The sequence below is a fragment of the Lacerta agilis genome, chromosome 12 (assembly GCF_009819535.1).
Source record: "Lacerta agilis isolate rLacAgi1 chromosome 12, rLacAgi1.pri, whole genome shotgun sequence".
NCBI classification, from domain to species: Eukaryota; Metazoa; Chordata; class Lepidosauria; order Squamata; family Lacertidae; genus Lacerta; species Lacerta agilis.
In genome coordinates this window covers 7,840,887-7,867,426 of record NC_046323.1, presented here as the reverse complement: position 1 = coordinate 7,867,426, position 26,540 = coordinate 7,840,887, and the positions used below count along the sequence as shown (strand labels likewise).

At 37.6% G+C, this 26,540-nt stretch overlaps 1 protein-coding gene across 5 annotated transcripts in view; it reads left to right on the top strand.

The window, feature by feature from the left end:
* Window positions 1-24,968, top strand: part of GOLGA4 (golgin A4) — a 48,508-nt gene extending 23,540 nt beyond the window's left edge. For 3 of the 5 annotated variants that reach the window (XM_033165381.1, XM_033165385.1, XM_033165384.1), the window contains 14 exons: window positions 2,427-2,605; window positions 3,416-3,547; window positions 5,147-5,302; window positions 5,495-9,687; window positions 10,582-10,703; window positions 11,674-11,804; window positions 11,988-12,101; window positions 13,884-13,904; window positions 14,038-14,106; window positions 15,803-15,878; window positions 18,756-18,859; window positions 20,932-21,018; window positions 22,590-22,655; window positions 24,274-24,968. In XM_033165381.1, the coding sequence (XP_033021272.1) occupies window positions 2,427-2,605; window positions 3,416-3,547; window positions 5,147-5,302; window positions 5,495-9,687; window positions 10,582-10,703; window positions 11,674-11,804; window positions 11,988-12,101; window positions 13,884-13,904; window positions 14,038-14,106; window positions 15,803-15,878; window positions 18,756-18,859; window positions 20,932-21,018; window positions 22,590-22,619 (5,414 nt within the window). In that variant the 3' untranslated portion in view covers window positions 22,620-22,655; window positions 24,274-24,968. The remainder of the gene's footprint in view (window positions 1-2,426; window positions 2,606-3,415; window positions 3,548-5,146; window positions 5,303-5,494; window positions 9,688-10,581; window positions 10,704-11,673; window positions 11,805-11,987; window positions 12,102-13,883; window positions 13,905-14,037; window positions 14,107-15,802; window positions 15,879-18,755; window positions 18,860-20,931; window positions 21,019-22,589; window positions 22,656-24,273) is intronic. The other 2 variants (XM_033165383.1, XM_033165382.1) reach the window with 2 other exon arrangements.
* The last annotated feature ends 1,572 nt before the right edge of the window (window positions 24,969-26,540 follow it).

Sequence of the window (26,540 nt, the reverse complement as noted above, 5' to 3'; positions counted from 1 at the left end):
AGATCTTGCTTAGATTTCCTGTCAAGTGCAAATTGCAGAATATTCTTACACATTGATTACTTTGAAACAGCCATGCTAGTATAATGGGGGCGAAAACACACCTCTGTTTTACAATTTGGTTTTATAGCTTTGGTTTAACCAGAGACTCACTGAGTGAGTAAAAGGTGAACATGGACACTTGTTGTGTAACTTCATGAGTATACACAAATCATTTGCAGCTAGCTGGCACCTGCCCCTTGTATTAGAATTAGCTACCCTAAAATAGTAATGTTGTGTTTCTGCTTATGTGTTAGGATGCCTGAGATGCATAAAATTTTACTTTTAGAGAACAGAATGTGTTTCTGTGAAGTGCTGCTTCCTTGTGTTTTCATGCTTGCCTAGCTTTCTTCCTGGTGTCGTGTGTTTGTATTTATGGTAATGCATGTTGCTGGGTTTCTGCATTTAAGTAGTCATTCCTAGTCTTTACTGGAAAGTTTCTGTTCTTCCTGCCTGTGGGCCTGAATGTGTGTTTCTTTTTCACCCACTTTACATTTCAAAAAGCTAAAAATAAATAAATAAATAAAATGGCCTGTGCATTTATGAACTCTGCCTTTCAGAAAGTAGCCCTTTGACATCTTAAATTCTGATTTATTGCACTATGAGGTTTCATTGCTCATCCATCAGAGCTTAAGGGGAAAAGTGTGTGTTGCAGTTGACAAGCTGCTGCCACCCAAAATAGCATTCTCATGTTGAATCATTTCCCTTCCCCCTTATAAAATTTAGCACAATCCTATGAGTATCTACTTAGTAGTAAGACCCACTGAATTCAGTGGAGCTTACACCCAAGTATAGGATTGCAGCCTTGACAGTGCTGTGACACTGTGCTAGACATTTGCAACCATGGCCCAGTAAACAGGCAATGCTACTGCATATAGATAATTCATTAAAAGAGAGAGAAGATGGGCAGTGCCATATTTTTAAATGCAGTAGTGTTAATGTTTGGATTATGTGGCAGTTGCTAAATTTGTCCGTTACTACAAGTATATTTTTATCTATGTAAATACTTTGTGCTGAATTAAAATGCACATACAATTCAGTACAATGAGATTGATAAATATGTTCTGAACTGTGCTGGAAGGCACATGGGACCAAATCTCATGCTAATGTGGTAGAGTCTTCATAAAGGGAGTTAACGACACCATTTTTCTATTGCAAAGTGTCTTTATGGAAGAGTCCCCCCATGTAGAGGAATGTAAATTGCTTTTTTTAACAATTTAACCAATGTGGCAACTTGATTTTTTTTACTACTTGAGGATTTTACTATGCCAAAACAACAACATTGATAAAAATTATTCAGTCATAACATTTTTTAATTTTAAAATTATTTTTTCATGTATTTAGAACAATCGTCATTCCACTTTTCTGTCTTAAAAAGGGATAATCAAGGCAGCTAAGACACCAACTAAAGTTACATAAAAGGAAGACTAAGACAATACCAGCATATAGTCATTTGCATAGTAAATAATCAGCAAGTTGCAATATTAATTATGCACTGCCCAGACTTGGTTCACATATAACACTATGCCAAACTGTGGCTTAGGTTGACATGAGCAAGCTTGCTGATGCACAGAGCAAAAATATCAGCTGTTTTGCTTCCCTCCTGTTACTGTGGTAATACTGAGAGCTAAATCACCATTTGGCTTAGCATTATGTGTGAATCAAGGCTTATGGTTTGTCTCACTCCAAATAATGAGTTGTAACCAGCTGTTATTTGCTTATCACTCGTTGTTTGTTTGGAGATGACAACCCCTTGCTCAGATTTGCATGTAATGCCAAAGCAAACCATGACTTAGATTCTGGTAGTGAAACAGGTTCAGAGGAGGAACGAAGTGGCTGTGATTTTTGCTTGTTCACACTTAGCCATGGTTAGATTTAGTGTTATGTGCAGATGAAACTAGTGTTCTGATCTTTCTTCTAGAGAGCTAAAACAAGGCCATCAACTGAGCTGTAATAAAATTTAAAGAAACTGTATTAAAGTTAAATGGCAGTATAGTTATTCACGGTTCTAATGCAAAGAAGCTGCTCTTATGATTACATGAGTGCAGGCATTCTAGACATTCTTACATACTCCTGAGAATTGCTATGCAGTCATGTGTGAAAAGGGAATTTCTGTTGAATTACCTCTTCTATACAAAATTCTTGTTCAATTTATTTTAAGGGTTGAGAGGTTTGACACTAAGCAGGAAGCAGAGCCTAGTCCCTTGATTTCTGAGTTTTATTTTGTTGACATGATAGTAAATGTTTGCCTTTCCAGGCTGACTTCATGATTCCTCTTTAGCTAGGTTATTCAGTGAGAATATGGCCTACATATGGTAATTTTACTTTGTCTAGAGTTTCTGCGATGTTAAACCATACATATTACCTCTTCTTTTTCTTGTTTTCTGCAGCATTTGAAGAGCTTGAGAAGGCTCTCAGTGCAGCCCAAAGGACTGAAGAAGCACGCAAGAAACTGCAAGCAGAAATGGATGAAAGGATCAAGGCTGTAGAAAAGGCAAGCGAGGAAGAGCGTGTGAGCCTTCAACAGGAATTAACAAGGGTGAAGCAGGAGGTGGTTAATATTATGAAGGTAAATGCTAAATCTTCTGTAAGGTAAACTGCAGAGATAAGGTAACAATTCACTTTGAAATCAGAATATTTCATGGCAGAGTTCAATCTCCCCTTGTGGGGGGTGAATAAAAGTGCAGTTTACTAAGAAACTGATAGTAAATCAATCTTGCAGCTTTACACTGTTCCATTAAAGCCTTGGTTAACACACAAAAGAATTTGTGAGTTTAATCATGCTACTTTCTCTGCTGCAAAACCTAAATACAGATAGGAATTGTTTGAATCTCTGTACGGAAGAAAAGGTATATGGATTCTGTAGTATTGTTTTGAACCCGGCTGCTAGGCAACACTCAGAAATATATGACTAAGGTTGTAATGCTATACATACCTATCTGGGAGTTAACTCTATTGTATGCAGCTATTACCTCTGAGTAAATATTAATAGGATTGCACTGTTTGGCTGTAGTTCTGTGCATGCATACTTTGAAGTAAGGCCCATTGGATTCAGTGGGACTTCTGAGTAAGCATAATTAGAATTGTACTCTTGAAGGCCTATTAAGAACTGAATGGGAAGATGCGAGTCATTCATAGTGCAATTCTCTGCATCTCTGCCTCTTAGAGGTGAATGGGACTTATTCCTTAGTAAATGTATATAGAATTGCAGATGTGAACTCTTTTGGATTTTTTTTTTAAAGCACCAAATAGCATTTCTTGCAAGAAAGCAATCTGTTTAGTCACATTTCTGTTCTTTATTTCATTTCTCTTTGATCAATAATATAGAAGCACCTTTGTTTCTTGGGTAACATCAGACGTGTGCCTTTCAAATTTGCAGAAATCTTCAGAAGAACGAATTACCGAACTAGAAAAGTTACATAAAAGGGAATTGGCTAGCAAAGAACAGATATTAAATGATAGATTACGGGCTCAAGACCAGGCGTTTCAGGAACAAATGAAAACAGCTCTTGTAAGTGTCTCTTAAGAGCCAGATGGGTCTGGTGTGTGTATACGTGTGTTTGTGATGATGAATAAAGCTAAGTATGAATAGGAGAACTTGGTGCATAAAGATGCATTTGAATGTATGCCTGGGAATCTACAGACCAAGTGAATAATAACACCTATTTATTAAAAATATATACATATATGCACACCACCCTTCAGCAATTTTTAAAATAAAATGCAATAAGTAAGTTCATGTTAATCAAGAACACAAAATACATTAAAAAGTTTGGGAGAATAGAAGGTTGGTGCCTGGTGTCAAAAGGATAACAATGTAAGTAAACGGTAGGCCTCCGTGGGAGAGGAATTCTACAAATGGGATCCCACCACTGAGAAGGTCATCGCCTTTCTTACCTCATAATGTTGGGGCACCTGGAGGAGAGCCTCCGAAAATGACCTCAGTATACTGGCAGATTGGTATAGGACCAGTGTCCTAAACTCTAGAAGGCTTTAAAGATGAGCACTGGCATTTTTAGTTCTAGTAAGAAGCTAGTGCTTTCAGTATTAATGGGATACAGTGGTGCCCCGCTAGACGAAAATAATTCGTTCTGCGAAAATTTTCGTCTAGTGGGTTTTTCGTCTAGCGAAGCGGCAATGACAGCCGCGCTTTCGCTAGAGGAAAAAAAAAAGACGACAAATTTTCGTCTTGCGAGGCAGCCCCATAGAGTTTTTCGTCTAGCGAGTTTTTCGTCTAGCGAGGCATTCGTCTAGTGGGGCACCACTGTACTTTCCTACTGACTTGTCCCAGTTCAGTAGTTAGGACACTGTATTTTGAACAAACTCTAGTTTTTTAATAGTTTTCAATGCAGTGCATTACAGCAGCCAATCCTATACGTTCTAGACATGCCTGTTGCATAAAGAGGAACTTCTGAACTTTTGACACGTTTTGGAGAGATTTGCCTATCTGTTCTAAATGCTTCCTTTTTCTTTCTCCCCCACCCCCTTTTAGGTAGTTTGCTTGGTTTAAACATATACCTGAAACATAATGTATGGAAATGGGTTTCCAGATAAGAGTTTCCAGACAGAACTTGTCCATATTTCATTGTGTTGTGTAACTGAAAAGGCAGTCTTTTTTCTTCAGTCACCTTTACTCAAGTGTTTACAAATGCCCCTATTATTAGTAAGCTGTGTTTGGTTGAAGGCTCCCTGTATACCATGGAACAAATGTGCTTGCATCCCTATGGATGGATAGGTAGAGTCGGGGAATTATGCTGAGGAAATGTTAGAGTTTTGACATGGGAGCTTTCCCCTTAGACCCTGTTACTGTTGGCCATGCACATATGTAAGGTTAGGTAAGGACTAATAGATTAATTCTAAATCTAGATTATTGCTGTTATTTCTTCATTTTCTGCACACAGAAACTTCACTTTCAGATTTTTTACAGTTACATGAAAAATATAAAATTATAAGGTTCTTTGTGATTTTTAATCGGTTTGTGTGATATCCACTTTTATAAAAAAAAAAGGTACGAGCAAGAATTTTAAAATAGCTAATACTCCTAGTGCTGCTGATAGATCAGTGACTTTATGGTACTTTCTTTTTTAAAAAGTCATAATTCTTGACACAGGAAAAGTGCCAGAGTGAACACCTACAGACTACACAAGAAAAAGAGCAACAGGAATCGTTAGCCCTAGAAGAACTGGAATTGCAGAAAAAAGCAATTCAGTTGGAATGTGACAAAAAACTAGAGGACATGCAGCAAGAAATAGAAACCTTCAAAACTGTGAGTAAAAGATTTGTAAACTGCATATGGGGGGTATACATACCTATAATTGTGGAGCATATGTTTAACACGCCCATCAATGGGATTTGAAAGTACTTAATTTTGGATGGATTATGTCATAATGTTTTGAAATGTATAGCTCATAGTAATAATTTCATTAAAGTATTATTTTTCAACCAATCTTTTAAACAGAGAATTCTAGAATTGGAAAGTTCCCTTCCAAAGTGTTCGCAGAATGACAACAGGTTGGAGGAACTGACTGCTCAAATAGAATCAGAAAACAACAGGCACAATAAAGAAATCACTGCCATGGTTGAAAAACATAGAGAAGAGCTTGAGGATGTGAAACGGCAAGAACAACAAGTTTGGACAGAAAAACTTGATACATTAACACTGCAGAAACAGTCGGAAATGGAGAAATTGAAAATGCAGCTTGAAGAAGTGACTAAAGTATTGAAGGAGAAAGAGACTCAATTTCATGGCCATATAGAAGAGATGAATGAAAAAACTTTAGAAAAGCTTGATGTGAAACAAACTGAACTAGAAGCACTCTCTTCTGAGTTATCAGACACACTAAAAATTCGTCAAGATCTTGAACAGTGTTTGTCGAAATTAAAAGATGATGCAGATAAAGCAAAGCTAGAGTTTGAGGCAAAGCTGGAGCAAGAGAAGAACCATCATAAGGAACAAGTTAAAACTATCTTTAAAGATAAGGAAGTCATGGAGGAAACATTCAAAAATGAAATTAGTCAACTGAAGCTACTCTTGGAAGAAAAAGAGAAATGCCAAGTGGAATTGGAAGAGCATTTGAAAACACTGAAGGAATCGCTTGGAAAGGCTGAAATTGAATGCAAAGAAAAATCTACTGAATTAGATTGCCTTTTACAGTCCAATGAGAGCATGGCCAGAGAACAAGCAAGCATTTACGAACAAAAGTTAATAGATTTGCAGCAAAAGCTGGTAAATGTAGACGCTGAAAAATCACGTCTTGATGAACAGATTGTAAAAACTGAAGCTGAACTGAATGAACTCAAAACTGAATTAAAGTTTCGGATATCCGAGGTACATGATCTGAAATGTGAACTTGAGGAGCAAAAGAAAGAAAATATGCAAAAAGTGTCATCCCTGACAGAACAGCATGAATCACAGTTAAGAGATCTTAGAGAAGAGGTAAATCAGGCAAAGAGTCATTTTACTGATAAGGAAAATGAGCTTGAACAAACAAAGGGGCTCTTGAATCAACAAATTGAGAAACTTGGACAGCAGCTATCAGCCAAAGAGGCAGAAATTAGTGCTTTAAAGAGTGAATATGAAATCAAATTTAAGCAACAAGAGACACAAATGGGGAAAGTTAAAGAAAGAGCAAAGGAAATGCAGGAGAGATTCAAGAAGAAACTTTCAGAGCAGGAAGCAAAATTCAAAAAGGAGATGGAAAATAAACAGTTGGAATTTAGTCAGAAAGAGAAGCAATTCAATTCAAAAATGCTGGAAATGGCCCATGCCAGTTCAACTGGAATTGATGATGCTGTGTCAGAACTGGAGAAGAATCAGAAGGAACAACTAGAAAGCCTGCTTGAAGCTCACAAACAAGAACTAGCAGAAGTTGTCCAAATCTGGGAGAAGAAGCTGAGTCAGCTGGCTGAAGAACTTGGAGAAAAGCATGAAATGGAGTTGCAGGAAAAAGATCAAGAAGTAGGAGACCTGAAACAGAAACTGGCCACCTTCAGTATTGAAAGGGAGGACAGAAATGCAGATATTGCTCAGTTAAAGAATGAACAGACAGAGAGGGACAAATTGATGAATGAGTTGCAAGAACAGCTACAGCAAACATTAGCTCAAGTGACTGTTTTGATGCAAAGAGAAACTGATTTGAAAAAGCAACTTGAGAAATTAGAAGATGACCTTAGTTTGTCTCTGAAGGAGAAGATAGAAGTTCAGGAACAGCTTAGTGAAGTAAAAGCAGTAGGAGAAAAAGAGAAGAACAAAATTGGTGAGCTGGCAGAGAAGTTGAAAACATATGATGAACAACTCAAGGCTCTGAAATTGTCACATTCTAAAGAGTGTGAGGATTATGAGAAAAAGCTGGAGGACAAACATTTGGAGCTTCAACAAAAAAAAGTGGAATTTGAGAAGTTTGCAAGGGATATAGCTACACAACTAAAGGATTACCAGCAGAAAGCAGAATCTTTTCTAGAAATAAAAATCACTGAACTGCTTGAGAAATGCAATGAAAAAATTTCTAAAGCAATTTCTAGAGTTGTACACTGTCAAAATTGCACAACAAAAATTAAAGAAACAATATTAATTAAAACCTGTAAAATTCCTGACCTAGAAGCTCAACTTAAACAAATAAGAGAGAGTCGTGATACTTTAACCAGCTGTTTCAAAGAATCAAAACAACACTTGCAAGAAAAGGAAAACTTGATAATGTCTATGAAAGTGGATATTGACAGACTCATATCAGAAAAAGAGCAATTGCAAAAAGAAGGAGGACACCAGCAGGAAGCAGCAACAGAGAAAGAAACTTTCATCACACAATTGAAGAAAGAATTGTCTGAGCATATTAATGCTGTCACTTCTCTGAAGGAGGAGCTAAATGAAAAGAAGGCAGAGATCATTGATCTTAACAAGCTTGTCAGTGAGTTAAATCTCAAGCTTGAAATTGACAAATCAGAAAAGGAAGCTGCCACAACTTTGTTAAACAAGCAACACAAAGAAAATCGACTTCAGCTGTTGAATGAGGTGCAAGAATTGTCTTCCAGAATTGAAACACTGAGTCAAGAAAAAGCAACTGCTCTTGAACAGGTAGACCACTGGATGAACAAGTTGTCAGAGTGGAAGAAGAAAGCCCAGTCAAGATTTACACAGAATCATAACACAATTAAAGAATTACAAAACAAAGTTGAACTAAGTAATAACCAAGCTATTGAAAAAGAAGAGGAATTGAATAAAATGAAGGAAGTGTGTGATAAGCAAACCAAGCACATAGAACATTTGAAAGGCTTACTGGAACAAAAGCAGATTAGAAGAGAAAAACAAGAGTCTGATTTGGTTGCCGAGTTAAAAATCCATACAGCAAGAATTGCTGAGCTAGAAGAACACATCACTCGGAAAACAGCAGAAAATGATTCCTTAATGGACGAACTCAAAAGGCACAATGAGCACAACAGTGAGCAAAAAGAGCTGGCACAAGAGCTTCAACAAACTCAGGTGGCAGTTATGGAAAAGGATAAAAGGCTTAAGGAGATGGAACAAGAAGTACTACTTTTTGAAAAGAAAATGCAGACCATGGAAGTTGACCTTGGGGAAAAATCAAAAGAATTTGAAGAAACAAAAGTGGCTTTAATGAAAAGCAAAGAGGAAGAATTAAAGTCTTTGGAAGAGAGGCTTACTTCAGAAACCACTGCTAAAATAGGAGACCTGGAAAAGAAGGCTGAACAAAAAATTGCTTCTATTAGGAAGCAACTAACATCTCAAATGGAAGAAAGGGAACAGCAATATAGACAAGACATGGAACAGCAGTTAAAGCAAAAATTGCAAGACAAAGAAGACAAGATTATGTATTTAGAAGACAAAATTAGATCAATCAATTCTGAGTTAGAAAAGGAGATGATACAGAAGGTAGAAACCATAAAAGTTTCCACAGAACAAGACAAAGTATGTGCATTAGGGAACATGCAACAGATGTATGAATTAAAAATAGATGGTTTACAAAAAGATTTATTGGAAAAGGAGAGACAGCTAAAAGTGTATGACGAGGAACAAAAAGCAAGTAGTGTTTCAAAGCTAGGGGCTCAGTATCAAGAAGAAGAACTCTGTAAAAAGGAGCAAGAAGACCACATGCTCATGGAAAAGCTTCAACAAGCACTTGAGGATCAAATTAAGAAACATGCAGCTATCCAAGAAGAATTGAAAACCAAAGAACAAAATATGGAGGGTATGATTAAAGACTTGCAGGAAAAGCTGCAAGAAAAGGAGGGAGAGAGGCAGTCTTTGCAACAAAAGATACACAGTTTGGATGAGGCTTTAACAAAAGAGAGAGAACTGAACAGAATTGAGATGGGAGATACTATTTCAAAACATGATGAAAATTTGCAGGGACTCCAACAGCAGCTGGAGGAAAGAAATGGCCTTATAAAAGACTTGAAAGAAAGCACAGAAGAAAAGAGTAGATCAGTCTTTGAGCTTCAGAAACTGCTTGATGATCTGCACATCGAGCAAAAGGATATGCAAGTTAAAGTGGAGGAGACTGAGCGGGAGAAACAGAAACTTGCCAAAGATGTGAGTAGGCTACAGAAGGATTTACGCATCCTGCGGAAGGAACATCAGCAGGAGCTGGAGATAATGAAAAAAGAATCGGTAGAAGAAATGGAACAAAAAATAAAGTAAGTTCTAGTAGTAGTCCATAAAATTTCCAGTAAGCACTTGCATGAGCAGTAACACTATAAAATTAGAAAAGTTGACATTACATACCTTTATGTCCAAACAATAACTACTTGATATATAAAACCTCTATTATTCATAATCAGCATTGGCAAAATAAATCCTTCAAATTCATAGCAAATCATATAGAAAACTAGTCCTTGGCTGCATTTGGGCAATTGTAACGCCAGTTAAAAAGCCTCAAGTGAACCTTATACTCTGCCCTCAGTACACAAGCTCCTTAATTCATCCCTTTGTCTCACTTTAATAATCAAACCAAGAAGTCTCTCACCATACTTTCCCATTTATCCAAATTTAATATTCTGGCTTGTTCCAAAGCTGGTAACCATGATTTCCTGGTTTGGATGCAGCTGGAAACGTAGTCATTTCCTGGTTTCATTTCACATGCCTCAAAGGGGAAGATTGCCGGGTCTACATCCTTGTCCTACATTGTCCTAAAAGCCTTAGGAGTTTGCAGGTCAAATCTCAGGTTATGTTTATATGGTGTAATTAAATTATTTCATTTGCCCTAACAAAATTAATTGGATTTGTACAAGCTGCGCTGGACACATTTTTCAATTATCATAGGTAGATGGAATTTTATGCTCAGTACATTTTCACAAAAAGTCTATTTGGTATCATTTTTCTTAATGAATTATTTTTCTCTTTTCAGTAACTATTGTCTCAATCATACAAATAGTCATACAAATGTAAAGAAAAACTGTTAGTGAAACCCATTTATTTTAACGTAATCTTATGCTTGGGCAGGCTCTGTTGGAAATTAATACGCTTTTTTGCTTTGAACTGCCATATCTGCCCTAGAATATCTGGACTTCTTATTTTGCTGTACTTTATAGATATGAACAGGAGGACATTGAATTGAAGCACAACTCCACATTAAAGCAGTTGATGAGGGAATTCAATACCCAGATGGCAAAAAAGGACCAAGAAATAGAAACAGCCGTAAAAGAAACAATCAGTGAGTTGGAACAGTATCTTGTGTTGATTTTAAATGGCTATATCTCTTGTAAATTCAACCATCAGATCCATTCCTATAGGATCAATTTAGAAGAAAGAACATCCATAAAGAGAACAGTCGGGCATGATAACAAGCCTTGAATTCCCCTCTATTCTAGCCCTAGATTTGAATGCTCATGTAATACTGTATCTTTTGGCGTGTGAGTGTATATTTATTTAATGTAACTATATTAATTTTGCATATATATATGATAATAAACAAGTATGAAGTTACAGTTAGGTAGCTGTGTTGGTCCGCTGTAGTCGAAACAAAATAAAAAAAATTCCTTCCAGTAGCACCTTAGAGACCAACTAAGTTTGTTATTGGTATGAGCTTTCGTGTCTGAAGAAGTGTGCATGCACACAAAAGCACATACCAATAACAAACTTAGTTGGTCTCTTAACGTGCTACTGGAAGGAATTTTGTTAGTATGAAGTTCAGATAGGTTGAAAGTACCATAACATCTGTTTAGTTTTTTTAAGTAAGAATTAGGCATTCAATGACTCTGTATAGGAGTGGGGAATTCCAACTAACTGTACTAGCAGCTTTAAAAAATAAAAGTAGAGAAAGAAGAGGTGATAGATAAGCAGTTAAACCTTTGAGTGAAGTTTAATTCATTGCTTACTACTCAAAGCATAATCTTGCCTACTGATTTTAACATGATACTGGCTTGTTTGTCCCAACCTACTCTAGTGTGAAAGAAGACACCTTGTATGCCAAAATAAGAAAAGGAATATGTTATCAATTATGTTTTGACATGTCGACATCTCATTAGATTCTAATAGCGTTTTTTAAAATGAATTCTTCTTTAGAGTTTCTTACTGTAGTATTCATTTTTTTGAATGTATCTAGAATTTATTGCTGCTAATTCAGTTAAAATAGCAGCCCAGTTAAAATGCGATATATAAACACTGTTGACCATTTTTCACAGGTAAAGCCCAGGAGGTTGAATCTGAACTGATAGAAAGTCATCACGCAGAGATAACTCAGTTACATAAAAAGTTGCTAGAAAAGGATGATGACCTGCAAAGGACAGTGAAAAAGTATGAAGAAATCCTTGAGGTATATATGGTATTGCTTGTTTTTGTGTTTCTAAAAGTCAGAGCGCAGTTTCATCCAGTATTGGAGTATAATTCAGTACTTTCGCAGTTAAAGTTCTTGTCGCTAAAGCTGATGGAAGCCAGATTGTTTCCTAATTGTGATATATATAAAGTAATGGTTTTATTTATTTATTTTGTTCTGAAGTCTCGAGAAGAAGAAATGACAGAAAAAGTAAATGAGCTTCAGAACCAGCTAGAGAAATTGCAGGAGGAGTACAAACAAAGACTGGCGGATGAAGAAAGCTGGAACAGTGGTGAAGTAAGTTAGAAAATATTATTTTACAATTTTTTACTTAGGAATTTATTGTGGTTCTTAGCTTGTATCTTAGTTTACCTTCAGAGTTTTAATAGAAATATTTTGTTAATATTTAGAGTATTTTAACCGCCTTTTGATCTAACAATTGGCACAGGGGCTTGGCTGTTTTTTATCCTTTATTGCCACAGTTGTGTCTCACATTTGAAGCAATTGCTGTTCTGTGCTACAGAGGCAAATAATATTAACTGTGCAAACTGATCTATTCTTAAATATCTTAGTTTTATTTCAGTAGTAAATCAGTTAATAATATATACAGTTGGTTCAAGTCTAAGTTAGTTGCACTTGATTTCCTTTTAAATTAGTGAGATTGGAAAATAAGTGACAGCATTCAACGAAGCTTTACTCAGAGTTGACCCATTGAATTTAATGAATATAACTAAGTTAGGTTGATTAATTTCAGTGGGTCTACCCTGAGTAAGACATGGTTGAATACCACCCAAGCGCTTTTGTGACGCATGTGATTAGAACCACATCATATACGTACAGCTAGCTGCTGATGTGGTCTTGCTGCTTATCTGGAGGTGCTAGTAAGGAGCAGGATTCCAGCCCCACAATAAGAGACTACCTTCAACCTGCTCCTGACAACTGATGGTGCTTTATTCCCAGAAAATGCTACAGTTAGAATTGGAGGGCTCGGTGGCGCAAGCTTGTAGATTGGCTTGGGAGTTTGCTTACCATAAGTATGTCCGTTCCATAGGGATGGATGAGTATGCATGACAGCATTGCCATGTCTGAGAAGTCATTCATCCAGCTATTTTATGCTGCGAGTTCAGTTTGGCTGTTGAAACCTGGGGTTCAATCACCCTAAATGGAGAGTGTAAAAGCCCCAGCGCTACAACCAACACGCTAATTATTGCCTATGAATTAGTACCACATACCACATACTGTAGTAGTGCAGGGAGAATGAATAGCTTTGAGACCATCTCCTAACATGCAAATAAAAATCAAGTTCTGTATATGCCTTACCCCCCCCCCCAATTGTTTGGTTGAAAGCCTGATCTCCTGAGATGAGGAGAGTCGGTATCCTGGGGTGAAAAAATATTTCATACCTTTTATTAGTCCCATTTGAAACTGCATGTTCAGATTGCCTTTTACCCATATATTATATATGTTGTATTTTATCCTTTTGAATAGTGGGATTACAATTTAGTGTCACAAAATTTATAGTTTCTTTGATAATGTCCTTTTGCAACCATTTATGTACACTCATGTCTCATTAATGTAAAAGGGGCTGTGAGTTCATGTAATGACCGTGGGAATTTAGCATAAAATTAAACCTCTGCTACAAGAAAAAACCCAGTCTTCCTTCATGGCTCTCAACTGATAGAGATTATGATGAAAGCAAATTGTTCACAAGAAAACATGTATATTACTTATTTAGGAATTCATCTAATAGTTACTTAAGTCTCTCATTTGAATAGTTTCTTTGTACCACTTAGATTTATTTCAAGCTGTATTTTGGGTGTAACTAAGCTATTTTAATTATTCGTGCTCCTCAAAACTGCTTTTATGTGATAAAAAAATTGCAAGACAAATTTCTTCATACCAAATAGTAATATATACCATTTCAGATTTTGCAATAAGATTATGAATCAGATAGAATCAGATAGAAATAGATAATGGAGAGTTAATCAGGAATTAAAAATATCCTGCAGTGCTTTTTGTTTTATTTGGCAGGGTACAAAGCAAAAAACATTTTATTAAATGTTCATTTTTCTGTTTTAGGTAACAATAGCTGAACTTCAGGTAAGATTGGCTTCATCTTTACCACTAGCATGATGTCAAGTTTTCCTTTGATGCTGCTTACAATTTTGATGAAAAGTAAAAAATTAAGTGTTTGTAGTGCACATTCTCATATATGTTTTTGGTTGTGTTTCAGGCCCAGCTAGCCCAGAAGACAACACTTGTCAGTGATTCAAAGCTGAAAGAACAGGAATTCATAGAACAGGTAAGGATCTGATAAAAAAAGAAGGAACTTTAGCTCTTGGGTACATTAAAGTATTTTCTAGGTACAATTTGAAAAGGTTATAAAAGGCTACCTAGGCTGCAACCCTATATCCCATTTCATGGAAGTAGGCCTTATTGAACTTACTTTTGAATAAACATTCATAGTATAGTGCCGTTAAACACAGATTCAGTCTGATCATCATCACCAGGCTATTAAAAGTGTGACAGTCTAAAGCTCTAAAAGGAATCAGTTTGCAACAATCAAAACCAAGCTCAAATAACCTTTGTTTCTACAGTCAAACCTTGGTTGTCAAACATAATTTGCTCAAGAAGCCCGTTTGGCTTCTGAAGTGTTCAACAACCAAGGTGCGGCTTCCAATTGGCTGCAGGAGCTTCCTGCACTCAAGCGGAAGCTGTGTCGAACATTCAGCTTCCGAAAAACGTTCGAAAACTGGAACACTTACTTCTGGGTTTTCAGCATTCGGGAGCTGAAACGTTCCAAAATGGAGGCTTTTGTGAACCAAGGTTTGACTGTATTTCAAACCTACTTGAGTGTTATAGTCAGTTACTCATTCTCAGCCTACCCTACTTCACATGGTTGTTGTGAGGATAAAATTGGGAGGAGGAGGACTTTGTAAGACGCCTTGAGCTCCTCAGAGGAAAGAAGGGATATAAATGTAACACTAAAGGAAGTATGCATAATTCAATTATCAAAATACAGATAAAATCAACAGAATTTAAGAACAAGCATACATAATAAAACTATATTTCTAGGTAAAACAATAAAATTAGGTAAAAAAAAAGTTTTTAGCAAGTGTTGAAAAGAGTACAATACTCTTGTTAATAGAGAGGGAGTAGATGTGTAAAGCATTTGTTCAAGGAAACTGGTTCCAAGCTGCTGAGGGCTTTATATACCAATAGTAACACCTTGGGTCAGAGAGACATGCCTGTTTTTCTTGTACCGTTCCAATTTCTAACCCACAGTGGGAAGCACTGCTGCCTGTGTGTCCTCCAAGTGGTGACCCCAAAGGGAGATGATCTCTGATGTCCCCCACTTTGGGATGAATCCCCCCATGGTTGACCCCACCACATGTAGCTGGTTCTGTTCTTATCACCCGAGCCAGAGGCAGTGCTTTGATCCAAAGCAACACTCCCATGTGAATACTCAATTCAGAACAGAACCACTTGTCAGTTGCAATCAGCAAAAACACTCTTTCTGCAAACAGAAAAAAACCCAGTAAGACTATGAAACTGAAGTGGCCAGATAACAAGCACTTATACTGGATAAGAGGACAGTCCGGTCAAGGGTCAGTATAGTGCTAACCATCCCCTCTCTGCTCCCCAGGAGATTCGTGGCCAGGTCTACTTTTATCAGATCTTAAATTAGACAGAAAGAGAGGCAGACAGAAAACCCTAATCTTTGCTGATATTTCCCAACATGTCTAATGCACACTAACAAATATTTACATGGTAAGTTTAAGTGAGATAGATAGATAGATAGATAGATAGATAGATAGATGGATAGATAGATAGATAATATTTAACACCCTGAGTTGTCACCAGTAGTGGGTGGGGACAGACGGACAGGGTTTGGTAACTGCTTTCTCGTACATTCAATACACCTCAAAGTTGAAGCATATTCCAAGTCATCTCAGTTATGTTTGTTTTATCCTCCTCATCCATCACTTTATTTTTAGATTCATACACTACAAGACCGGTTGAAAAATTACGAGAAGAATATGTATGTCACAACAGTTGCATCGCCTTACAGAGGTGAGGAATGTTTGTCTTGGCACTGAGCTACAGAATAAAGCCTAAGAGAATACTTGAAAACCTAACTAGGGCTGCAAATATATGTACTCTTACCTGGGAGTAAACCCCATTGAACTATCTAAATTTAGGGTGATAGATAAATTTAGGGCCAAAAGTTAGTCTTCATACTTTTATAGTTGTGTGTCAGGTATGGAAGGCCTTCTTAACACTTGTTAATAGTTTCTCAGTTCCATGCCACTTTGCTCATTTGCGTTGAACTGAGCTAAACAGATTTTGCCATGTATCTAGACCCCTTCCTGTACAGTTGACCCTAAAAGTTTGCATATATCAGATGAAAGATGTTATGCTGAAATACTGTTCAGTAGGGCAGTTCTGAATCTTTTTACACAATACATATTTTAAAAAATGAAGTGATTTTGCATGATCTGTAAATGTAAGATTAGTTGCGTTCCAATGTCCACCTCATAGATCACATGCAATTTATATAAGTATTCCCTTGTGGAAAAATTGCTACATTGAAATCACAAATAAAACATAGTTCATATTTTCAGTCATTTTCATTCCAATTGCTTACATATCCTGACGACTAGACCTTCAGAGCAGTAAATCAACATGTGTTGCAGTAATACAGTTCCTGATGCAGATTATGGTTTATTCTTTAATTTTTATGTTTTGTTGTCCTTTAGTATAATTTTACTTCATGGCAAATGAGTGTGACATGTAAGGATGTTTGCTGCATGTATTTATGTGTGCGTGTGAGCACATGGAGAATATCAAAATTAAGGTATAACCAGTAGCTAACATTTTGATATATGTGTAGTTCATATTTTTCCAGAAATCAGGTATTGAAGACATGTTTTAGATCTCCTCAAATCTTGGGATTGATGATGCCTGCTGCAACGTCAGCAAGCCAAAGTATAAATACAGTATGACTGAGAGTTGGGCTGTAGGTGTTTTCATACTGCAGTCTCATACTAGAGGAAGATATTTTAGTTTAACAATCCTCTAGTTTTAGCAAGGGATTTCCAGGGGTAGCCACGGGTGTTTGCTGAATTCCATCAGCAATTATGTGTGTGCATAAAAAGTCAAAATTCACACGTAACTAGGAAAGTAAAATCCGCTACTTTTGGACTTTTAGTTTAAGTGAACATAAATGGAAAAATAAGAGTCATGGCTTAATCTCCAAGAATGTAGATATTTTCCTCTTACCCTCTGAAAGCTTGTCTAATGGCATACTTAGAATGCTTCTGCTTTCTTGTATTGTGTTTTTATGAAGAAAACATTTTAAGATATCAGTTACCATGCAAAAATATGAAAACAATGTTGCTAAGAAACATAAACAGGATTAGATTAGAAGTCTTAGGAGAAACACTTGTAGGAGTTTAGTTAATACAATATATTTGCAAATATTTCCCCAGCTTTGTCCTTCAACATTTGATGTAAAACTTGGACATGCATGCACACTCACACACAGTTGTCTCAAAGGGTGTCTGGGTTCTGTGGGGTTTGCTTTCTAAACTGTCATATCTCCATGTTGGGGGTGGAGCAAAGGATCAAGTTGTAATAAGCAGCAGCCAAAGATGCAAATCGCTTGATACAGGTAACACAGTTCTACAAAGGAAGGCTTTAAATTCCAAAGCAGTGAGGTGATGGTGGTCCAATGAGATGGCTTTTCCAGGCTGATGGAGCTAGATATGCTGAGAGAGAGAGCGTGCTTATTTGTAGTCTAGATGACAGCCTTGTAGAATATTGATCCTTGATAAAAATGTGGTCATGGTGATACAAGAGATAAGATGGTTAGATCTGGTTGCCGAGAGCCCCAGTTGGGCCCTACCCTCAGTGGTTACACAGGGTTTGATAATGCAGGTTTCTCACCTTCCCCATTGTGACCTTAAAGCAGGAGTGGGTCACACACAAACAGGTGGACAGGATCGCCTAACTGTCAATCACCTGACGACATAATGACGTCGTGTGAATGGCACCTGTCCAAATTGGTGCTTGGGGAGCACACCTTCAAAAGAGCTTTTTGAAACCACTGATCAAGTGATTGTGGATACCTGGAGCTCCTTTGAATTCTGTTTGGAGTGGGAGGTTTGGATCAAACTGCTTCCTTCAACTGGAACCTTTTTCTCTGTGGAGAGGAAGAAGTTTGGATATTAAACCACTTCCTCCAAACAGAGAAAGTGAGCCTCTTCAGCTGCACTAAGGAGCTCCTGTTAGGAACTCCCTAGTGCAGCTGATCCCAGTGGATCTCCCTGTCCATTCCAATCTGCCCTACTTACCAAAGGGACAGCGAGAAGCAATCTTTGGGCTCCTTATGGTATGTTCGTTTAGAGCATTTGTGCTCTGCTCTTCAGCTGAAAATCTCCCAGAGCGGTTTACATAAATCAGTTCAAACAAGACAGTCCTTTCCCTCAGGCTTACAATCTAAAAGACATGACATAAAAGAAAAATGGGATGGAGAGGGGAGGGGGGGTTGAATTCAGATGTTGATTCTTTGAGCTAAATAGTAATTCTTACTGACCAGCTTGGACAGAAACAGTTCAGGGACTGGAAGAGCCATCTTTCTCACTGAGGCACAAGTTGAGAAGCATGCTACCAGGAAGTGGCTTGAGCAGTAGTTGTCTGCCTCTGCCTGGCGGCATATTTGAGGCAGAGGATAATTTAGTGTCTTGAGTACAGAGGCAAGAGTTAAGAACTAGCTGCTTAATCCTCATGTTAAAATGTAAAATGCTCTTTACAAAAGCAGTATAATCCGGGTAAGTGGCAATCATTATGTCTGTATGTTACAGTTTGGTCAAGAGAGATAAGCATGCTGATTGTAGCACATCTGTGTAAAATGACAATTGTATAAAATACTGTTTCTTGTCTGTGCAGATGGGAACCTCTGCCATTCAGATGTCTCTCTTTTTGGAGAACCGACGGAGTTTGAATACTTAAGGAAGGTGTTGTTTGAGTACATGATGGGCCGTGAGACAAAGGTATCCCCCATATTCAAGGCACATGTTTGTTTTAACAGTCACTTCGAGAAAGAAGCAGAACTGCACAAGTTGTAGTATTATTATGCTGTCACAGGATGAGCCAGTTCTTGCTCTCAGCTACCTTGAATAGAGGCAAGATGTCTGTATGTTACAGCTTATCTCCTATTTATGAAGAGTTATATTTATTTTTGATGGATTTGTTTTAGTGTTTCATCATTAATGTGTGGAATTGGTTATTAAAGTTGTTTAGTTGTACCTCATCCTGGTTTCAGAATTGATGATGGGTTATAAATCTCCTTAACTAAATAATGCTTTCAAACAGGACCACTCTCGGTGGATATTACACTCCATAGGCCAGGGTGGGCAGCTTGCAGTAGATTGGCAAGAGTTTCCAACTCCCAATTGTCATAACAATAGCAACAGCTAAAAATCCCTCCTCCCCAAATTAGCTTGCTGAAAAAGAATACTGGACAGGAGTGAGGAACAGGAACAGATTTTTATGTGAAAGGATTTGCTACTTGCTTTTGGCATTGGTAAATTTATGAGCTGAACATGTGCTCAGAGGCACATGTAGTGTGTGTGTGTGTGTGTGTGTGTGTGTGTGTCCAACTGGCTGAGCCACTATTTTGTACCTGCCTCTGCTTCATTGATCTCAAGGTTCTAGCTAGCATAAAACAAAAGTAGGCCCCAAGTCTGCCCACTCCTTCTTTATGTTTCATAGGCTCCCCTTTGCAAATGTGATGAAGCTATTGTCCCCAAGCTTCCAAATACTCATATGCCAGCCCTCTTCCTCCTGTGATGTAGGACTCATTTAACCCTATTTCCCTGAAAACTTCATTTCCATCTCCCCCATGGAACCATAGCTCCTTCCTGTCCCCCATCCCCTTCCAAGTGAGATTCCAGACCACCTCCCCTGCAGTTTTGTCTCTTAACTATCCCTGAATCTGAATCAGGTTTAAACCTTCAGCTACATCTTTCAGCAAGTTCCCAACCTTCGGTCACAATCAATTTGCATGGGCTGTTGTCTTTTCTGGCCAGGCATCTGGGAGAAATAATGAGCAGCAGTAAATTCATTAACATAGTGTGGAGAGGGAATATGTGTATCCAGCAGCAGTCAGTGGGGCAGCACAGGCAAGGTGCCATTGTGCACCTGGGTTGCTAACAGCAAGCCACTTACCAAGAGGGTGAGGACTGAGGAGTAGTGCAGCAACAGATCCAATCTGATGGTCCTGCTGCTGTGCCTGCACTGCGCTGAACTCTCCACACTGCAGTCGTATCCCTCTTAGCAAGCAGTAGCAAAATTCTTAATTGGGAAGCCAGGTGCACAGCACTGCCCTGCTGGAGTTAAAATTTCAGATAACAAATCACGCCACAACATAGTTCAGTCACCATCTTCTTAGATCTTTTTTTTATTAAAATAAATTAATTTCCTTTGATTCTGCTGTGGACAGAAGCTGTTTTTCACTTACAAACAGGACCTTCAGCAAATAATACCATATAGCAGAGTCACCAGCACATTCTTACTTATGAAACTGTTTACTATATATTTCTTGCTATGAGGCCAGCTATACTACATTATTTTTTTTCTCCTTGCAAGAATTAGCAGTGGGAAAGAATGCTAAGAGCCTTTCTTATAAGTTGAACTTTGTTTTCAGTGGATAGCATTTGAGTAAATATAGGTTTTATCAACTAACTATTTCAAAAACATTGAAGCCTTAAGTGATGGAATACTGACTTTATTGTTGTTTGGAACTTGTACTCAGCTTTATTTTAAATCTGATCGTTTGGAATCCATTTCTGTATCATTTATTCTGGCCAAAAGCACTTTGGGAATTTTAAGTCACTGGTGATGTTGGATTAGAGATTCTTAGCTTTTAATGTAGTGCATCTATTTTAAAGTCTTAGCCTTAGGTTGCCACAGATTTTTTTTATGAAAGATACAAGTATTCTTTATGCATTCCTATGCTTTCATAAGGATTACAAAAAATACAGTGCTTTTATAAATCAATGAAACTGCTGTTTAGCAGATCATATTCTTATCGTTCCCATTACTTTGTTCACCTCTTCTTCAGACAATGGCAAAGGTTATAACCACAGTGCTGAAATTCCCTGCTGACCAAGCACAGAAGATCTTGGAACGAGAAGATGCACGGGCATTGGTAAGCCATAGAAGATACTAAATAAAAGTGGCTTCTCAGGTGTGTCTTAACATTAAAGCTCTTTGATTATTGGTCATCTAACTTTCCTGCAGAAGGATTTTGTATTTGGAAGTAAGGATTTCACACAGGGCAGGAAAACTTAGTGATAGCAATAAGCACCTTAATGCTGGAAGACCCTGAGTGCATCTTTGCCGATTGTGATGACAAAAAAAAATCTCCTGTTATGTCTACACCAGCACTTTGCTTGATATATCTATCTGTCTTCCAGTTGGACTACAACTACAAGTCAGGGAAACCTATAAAATGTCAGTGTTAATATGGAAGAAGTCCACAACAGTTTTACTCATCTATGCAAAAGCCTACTTACATGCCACCTTGGGAACTGTGATGTTGAAAAGCAGTTGCTTTTCAATTAAAGTAATTTAATAAATCCTATAGTATTGATCTCAGCTTGGGAAGGTGATAAATGCCCACAATCATAGGACTATCCAGGAATTAGGTTTATCATTCTGTTTGTTTTATTATTAAACACTAGGGTTCAACGTAGGAATTGCTAAAGGGAAAATTTGCCATATAAAACCAAGATACATTCATGGAACTTGGACACATGAAGTGCGGGTCATGATTGTTAATTCTTTCTCTTTGTTTCTTCTTTTTGTTTGCTCAGAGGATGCTGCTATCTGTTTTCGCTCACAAAATACATTGATCCCAGAGCAAAACAGTTTAAATGGGGTTTCTCCCCTTTTCTACATTTTCAGCTAACAATTAAATATGAAATAAACTTAATTCTGCCAGCATTCCATTCAAAATTATTTACCTTTTGTGGCTACCATTGGTTTGTTCTAAAACTGTGTACCATTTGAAGACCATGACAAAGGTACAAAGTAGAGGAAACGAAAATTCTGTACAATTCAGTTTTATGGGGAAACTATTTGAGTGGTGGCACACTATATTTTGTGGGATTCTGTTTGAAAATGGAAACATTGTCATCAGTTGGTTTTCCTGTTTGGCTACTTTCATATCCTGCTTTAACACATACTAATACTTGTCCTTTTCTGTTAGCTCTATAATTTTGCATGCAGTTGTTAGACGAGACGGGGGAAATAGAATACCAGACCCAATATTTCATGTTGTGTCTATCAAAATAAAGTCACATGTGTTCCTACCCTGGAGTCCTATTTTGATACTAGCAGCTTTAGTAGAAATTAGTAGGCCTTTGCCTGAGCCATCTGAAGGAAAAAGTAGCAAGAAACAAGAACGAGGCATCCTAGGCTTAAAAGCAAACCTCTGCAGGTTCGTGGATTGTGCATGTGCATTGCATGAAGCGGGCAACACTTGGCTCTAGTTTACCCTGGAGAGCACTGCCAATGCTAGCTGCCATTGCTGTTTTTACACTTCACCCGTATGTCAAACTCTGTACAGAGCAGAGAAATGGCACGGCTAATCATTGGCATCTCTCTTGCTATGTCCACAAGTTTGACAGTGTGGAAATAGATGTCTAACATGTCTAAACTCACATTGCTTTTATTAACACAGTAACCCACTAAGCTGTTCTTCTCCTGGCTTTGTAGTTCACCTCACCTCGCAGTGGCATCTTCTGAATAAGCCATCAATCAGTGCTTTTAGTTAGCATGTGGGTGAGTGTTGCCTAGTACATACAATATTTGGTTTTGCCTAGTACATACAATGTTTGTTAATAATAGTGAGTGGTATCCACTGTTAGTTGTACAGAGTAAACCCACTGAAATCTGTAGACTTAAGTACATTCACTTCACTAGTATGACAAGCTTTGACTACCACCCAGTAATAAATTGTCCTTCCCACTAACAAGCATGCCAAACACTTGTTCTTATCATATTTATTTTGCAAGGCAAGCACTTGTAATGAGGACTTCTTAATCCCATAACATTTTTTGTGATCTTGGACCAATTTGAGATTATTTTGAAGAACATGTTTGCAGCTTCACACATCTGATGCATAAGATTAGAACAACATAAGATTATGATACAAGTTGCACTGATTTTGGCTCACTTTACCTTGTGTACTAATAGCTGATATACTGCAGACCAAACTAGATGTAGTATATTGGATTAGATCTTCTGGCATTTTTTTTACTTTATTTCAATAGCAACAGCAGTACCCTGTTGCACGTTTCCAGTGTCATGTTTAGTTTGACCTTTATTTGCCTAAATATATTAATGTCAGTTTTCACTTCAATGCTCAAAATGTAATAAGAAATGGAAAACTCAAGTTCCAAGCCAGAAAAATTCAGTAATAGGTTTATTATTCAAAATTGATTGTACTAGTCATTCACAACTGTCAGGAAGGGCTAGCTATCCCCCTTTTTTCTAGCTGCCTGTGAATTCTACATCTGTTTTGAAATCTGGCATAGGACTGAATTCACAAGAAGCTAAAAAATCAAGTTGGAAGGAAATCTGAAAATGTGAAGCAAGCTGTCTGCAGAAAGTCCCAGTGCTGCAGAAGTGGGAAGTTTATCCTCTGTATTTTTACATGTTCTACTTTGCATAGCCCCCCAACTACTGAATTCCCACATAAAACTAGGTTCTTCAGAATTTAAATAATGATTTAAAGTCAAGCGTACAAAATGTGATTATGCGGAAGTTTGTTTTGAAAATACAAATTTATGTAACTTAGATTACAGAATACAGAAGCCAAGGAACTTGCAGAGTACAAATTATTTTGACCATATATATCCTCCAATATATTTATACTGGGTAGCATGCATGGAAATTACTCAAGATAATATGAAGCTCTTGTAAATGAAATGTGATCAGCTACGTTGGCCATTTCAGGGTAGACTAAAACAGCAAAACATTAAAATCACCTGTGAGGTCAAGTGAGCCAAAGGAAAAGCTGTTTCGAAGATAATAGATAGATAGATAGAGTGTGTGTCTTCCCTGCACCCACTGTTCTGGATATATTGCTCCATTCCCCATAGTACATTGTGCCTGCTGCCTAGCCCAAGACCCTTGCAGTCTTTCTGTCATGCCATTGTGTCTTTTCCATTTACATACTAAGGGAGGGGGACTGGATCTGGCTGGTGAGCCAAATGTGTAATATTGCCATTGAACTGTATTAAGCAACACACGATTAAACTACTTTTTTACTTGTGGGGACAGATAGTTTTTGACTTGCCTCTTAAACCTATTATGTCTTTCTATATCATAAATTAGTTTGTTGCTTTGCTTTTACTTGTGCTTTTATTTATTTTTTCATATCATCCCTTCCTTCCAGTCCTGGCTGCGATCGTCCTCTTGAAGAACTTGCAACACATGCACTTTGTAGCAGATGACGCTCCTTTGAAATCTGATCATATCTCCAAACTAGCTCTATGAAGAATGGACAGGAGAAGTACTATTCATTGCCCCACGTGAAATGAGCAAAATTAAGAACAATAATGGGTTGTGGGCTGGGCATGAATGTAATCAAACAGTTGTCTTGAAAGATTGTCTTATCCAGTGATGGAGTGCTTATATTGAACACAGTTCTCTATTTTGGTTTAGAATATTTTTCAATAAATGTTTTGCCTCACTGCAATACAGATCTCACAGGATCTCTCTGAAGAATTAATGGTTTGACTGCCCTATTTATTTTTAACGGTTTTATCGCCTGAAATAATTGTGCAATACACTTTGGGTGGGTAGGAGACTTTGGTGATGTTCTTGGTAAATTAAACCTCTCCCTCACAATTTGATCTGTTGATTGTTTGCTAAAGGTACTTTCTTTCAAGCACTTGCTTTATAATGAATCCAAATTGCAGTACCTCATTTGTTTATTCCTAGCTTTTGTACTCATATTTTGTGGGGAATAAATTTACACTCCTGTAAATTGTAAATAGTTACTACTTACTTGTATCATAAGCTGATCTCTGACTGTTGGCAGTGCTAATCTTGCAGAGCTGGGAGAGAATAAAACTTCTATTTACTGTACAATGCTGCAGACTGTTGTACTTTTTAATAGCAAATGTCACTGTCTAATAATTGATGTGATCTTATTCAGTAATATAGGTGAACTACCCATAAAGCCTAATACCCTGCTTCTGAAACAGAATTGTAAGCTGGTGATGCTTTTTGGAGTTCTAAAATTGAGCACGGCCTATCTCAGGAGTTGGAAAACTTTGGCCTTCCAGATGTTGATTAATTCCAACTCCCATCAGTCCTAGCAAGCTGTAATTCAGCAACATCTGGAGGGCAAAGCCTGGCCTGATAAGCAGAAAATGTATGATAGTGTCATTCACAAGCTTGGTAAAAAACTTACTGGAATGCAGTTGTAGAGTTCCGCAAAACTCAGATTCTGGCCAGAAAACAATTTTAAAAGGCAGGTATAAATCTTATGGCAGACATACAGGAATATTCCCCCCACCCCAATTCTCATTTTCATCTCACAACAGGCCTAGTAGCTTACTTTTCATGTAAAACAGATTTTCAGTATGGAATCCGTGGACAATTAAGTCACATTGGAGTGGATAAGCTGAGCTGGCATCCATGGTTTTTCAGCCTGTAACCCAATTTTAAGGGACCAGCTTATATTCAAGTACTGTCTTTCCCCCCCCCTCTTGAACTTTAAAGGTGTGGCTTATTTGTGGGTGCGGCTTATATTCGGGCCAATACGGTAATACAGATGTATGTAACTTACACAATTTGATCCTGGTACAAGCTTTTGATTTCCCTTGTGTTGTTTCTAGTTTGCTTTGGCAAACGAGCTTTGTTTCCTTAGAACAAAATGTTCCTATCCCGCTTCAGTAGCATTGCTCGATGAGTTTTTTCTTAAAGTTCCAGTCCCTAAATGTGTGACTAATCTTTGTTTGCATACAATACTTTCTAAGCCAGCAGCAGCTCTGCCATCCTACCAAATGAGCTGTCCTTATCAACTGAAGGGGAACGTAGAGAATTTCAGAAGCAGTTATCTAATGTAGCTTGTGGGGCAGCTGCTGGTGGTAGACCTTTGAGAACCCAGGAAGGCCTTCCCCAGATCATCTGCACAATTCCTTGTGTGCACCAAAGGAGGTTGTTAGGGTAGCAGCACATGAATTGTAGTTCCTTAAAAAAAAAGTAATTATCCCTCTCTCTGGCTTTTTCATGTTTGAGCATATATGGAAGAACTCAACCTACAGAAAATTGGCTAATATATAACAACAGACCTCACACTCCTCCACACTATGTCGAATGAGTCCTTTTCTTTCCCATCTTGCCTTTTAGGGCTTTTAAAGATTTGCACCAGTCATCTTTAGATATAGCTAAAAATACACATTTCCAGATTGGAGTTGCCATATACAGTATGTCACATTACTAGAAATTCCCACACCTGCAGTCTTTTACTCTTGACATCAAACTTTTGTTTTCAGCGTCTTGCACTTAAGATGCCAAAATCTTTTTTTTTCTTTCTCTCCCCCCCCCTTCAGAAGTGGGATTTATTTTCATTCCCATAAGATACTAGTGAAGAGCTCTTTTTTGCCAAATGTTGAAATGAAACTTAGGGCTGCATAAAATTATTTGTGAATA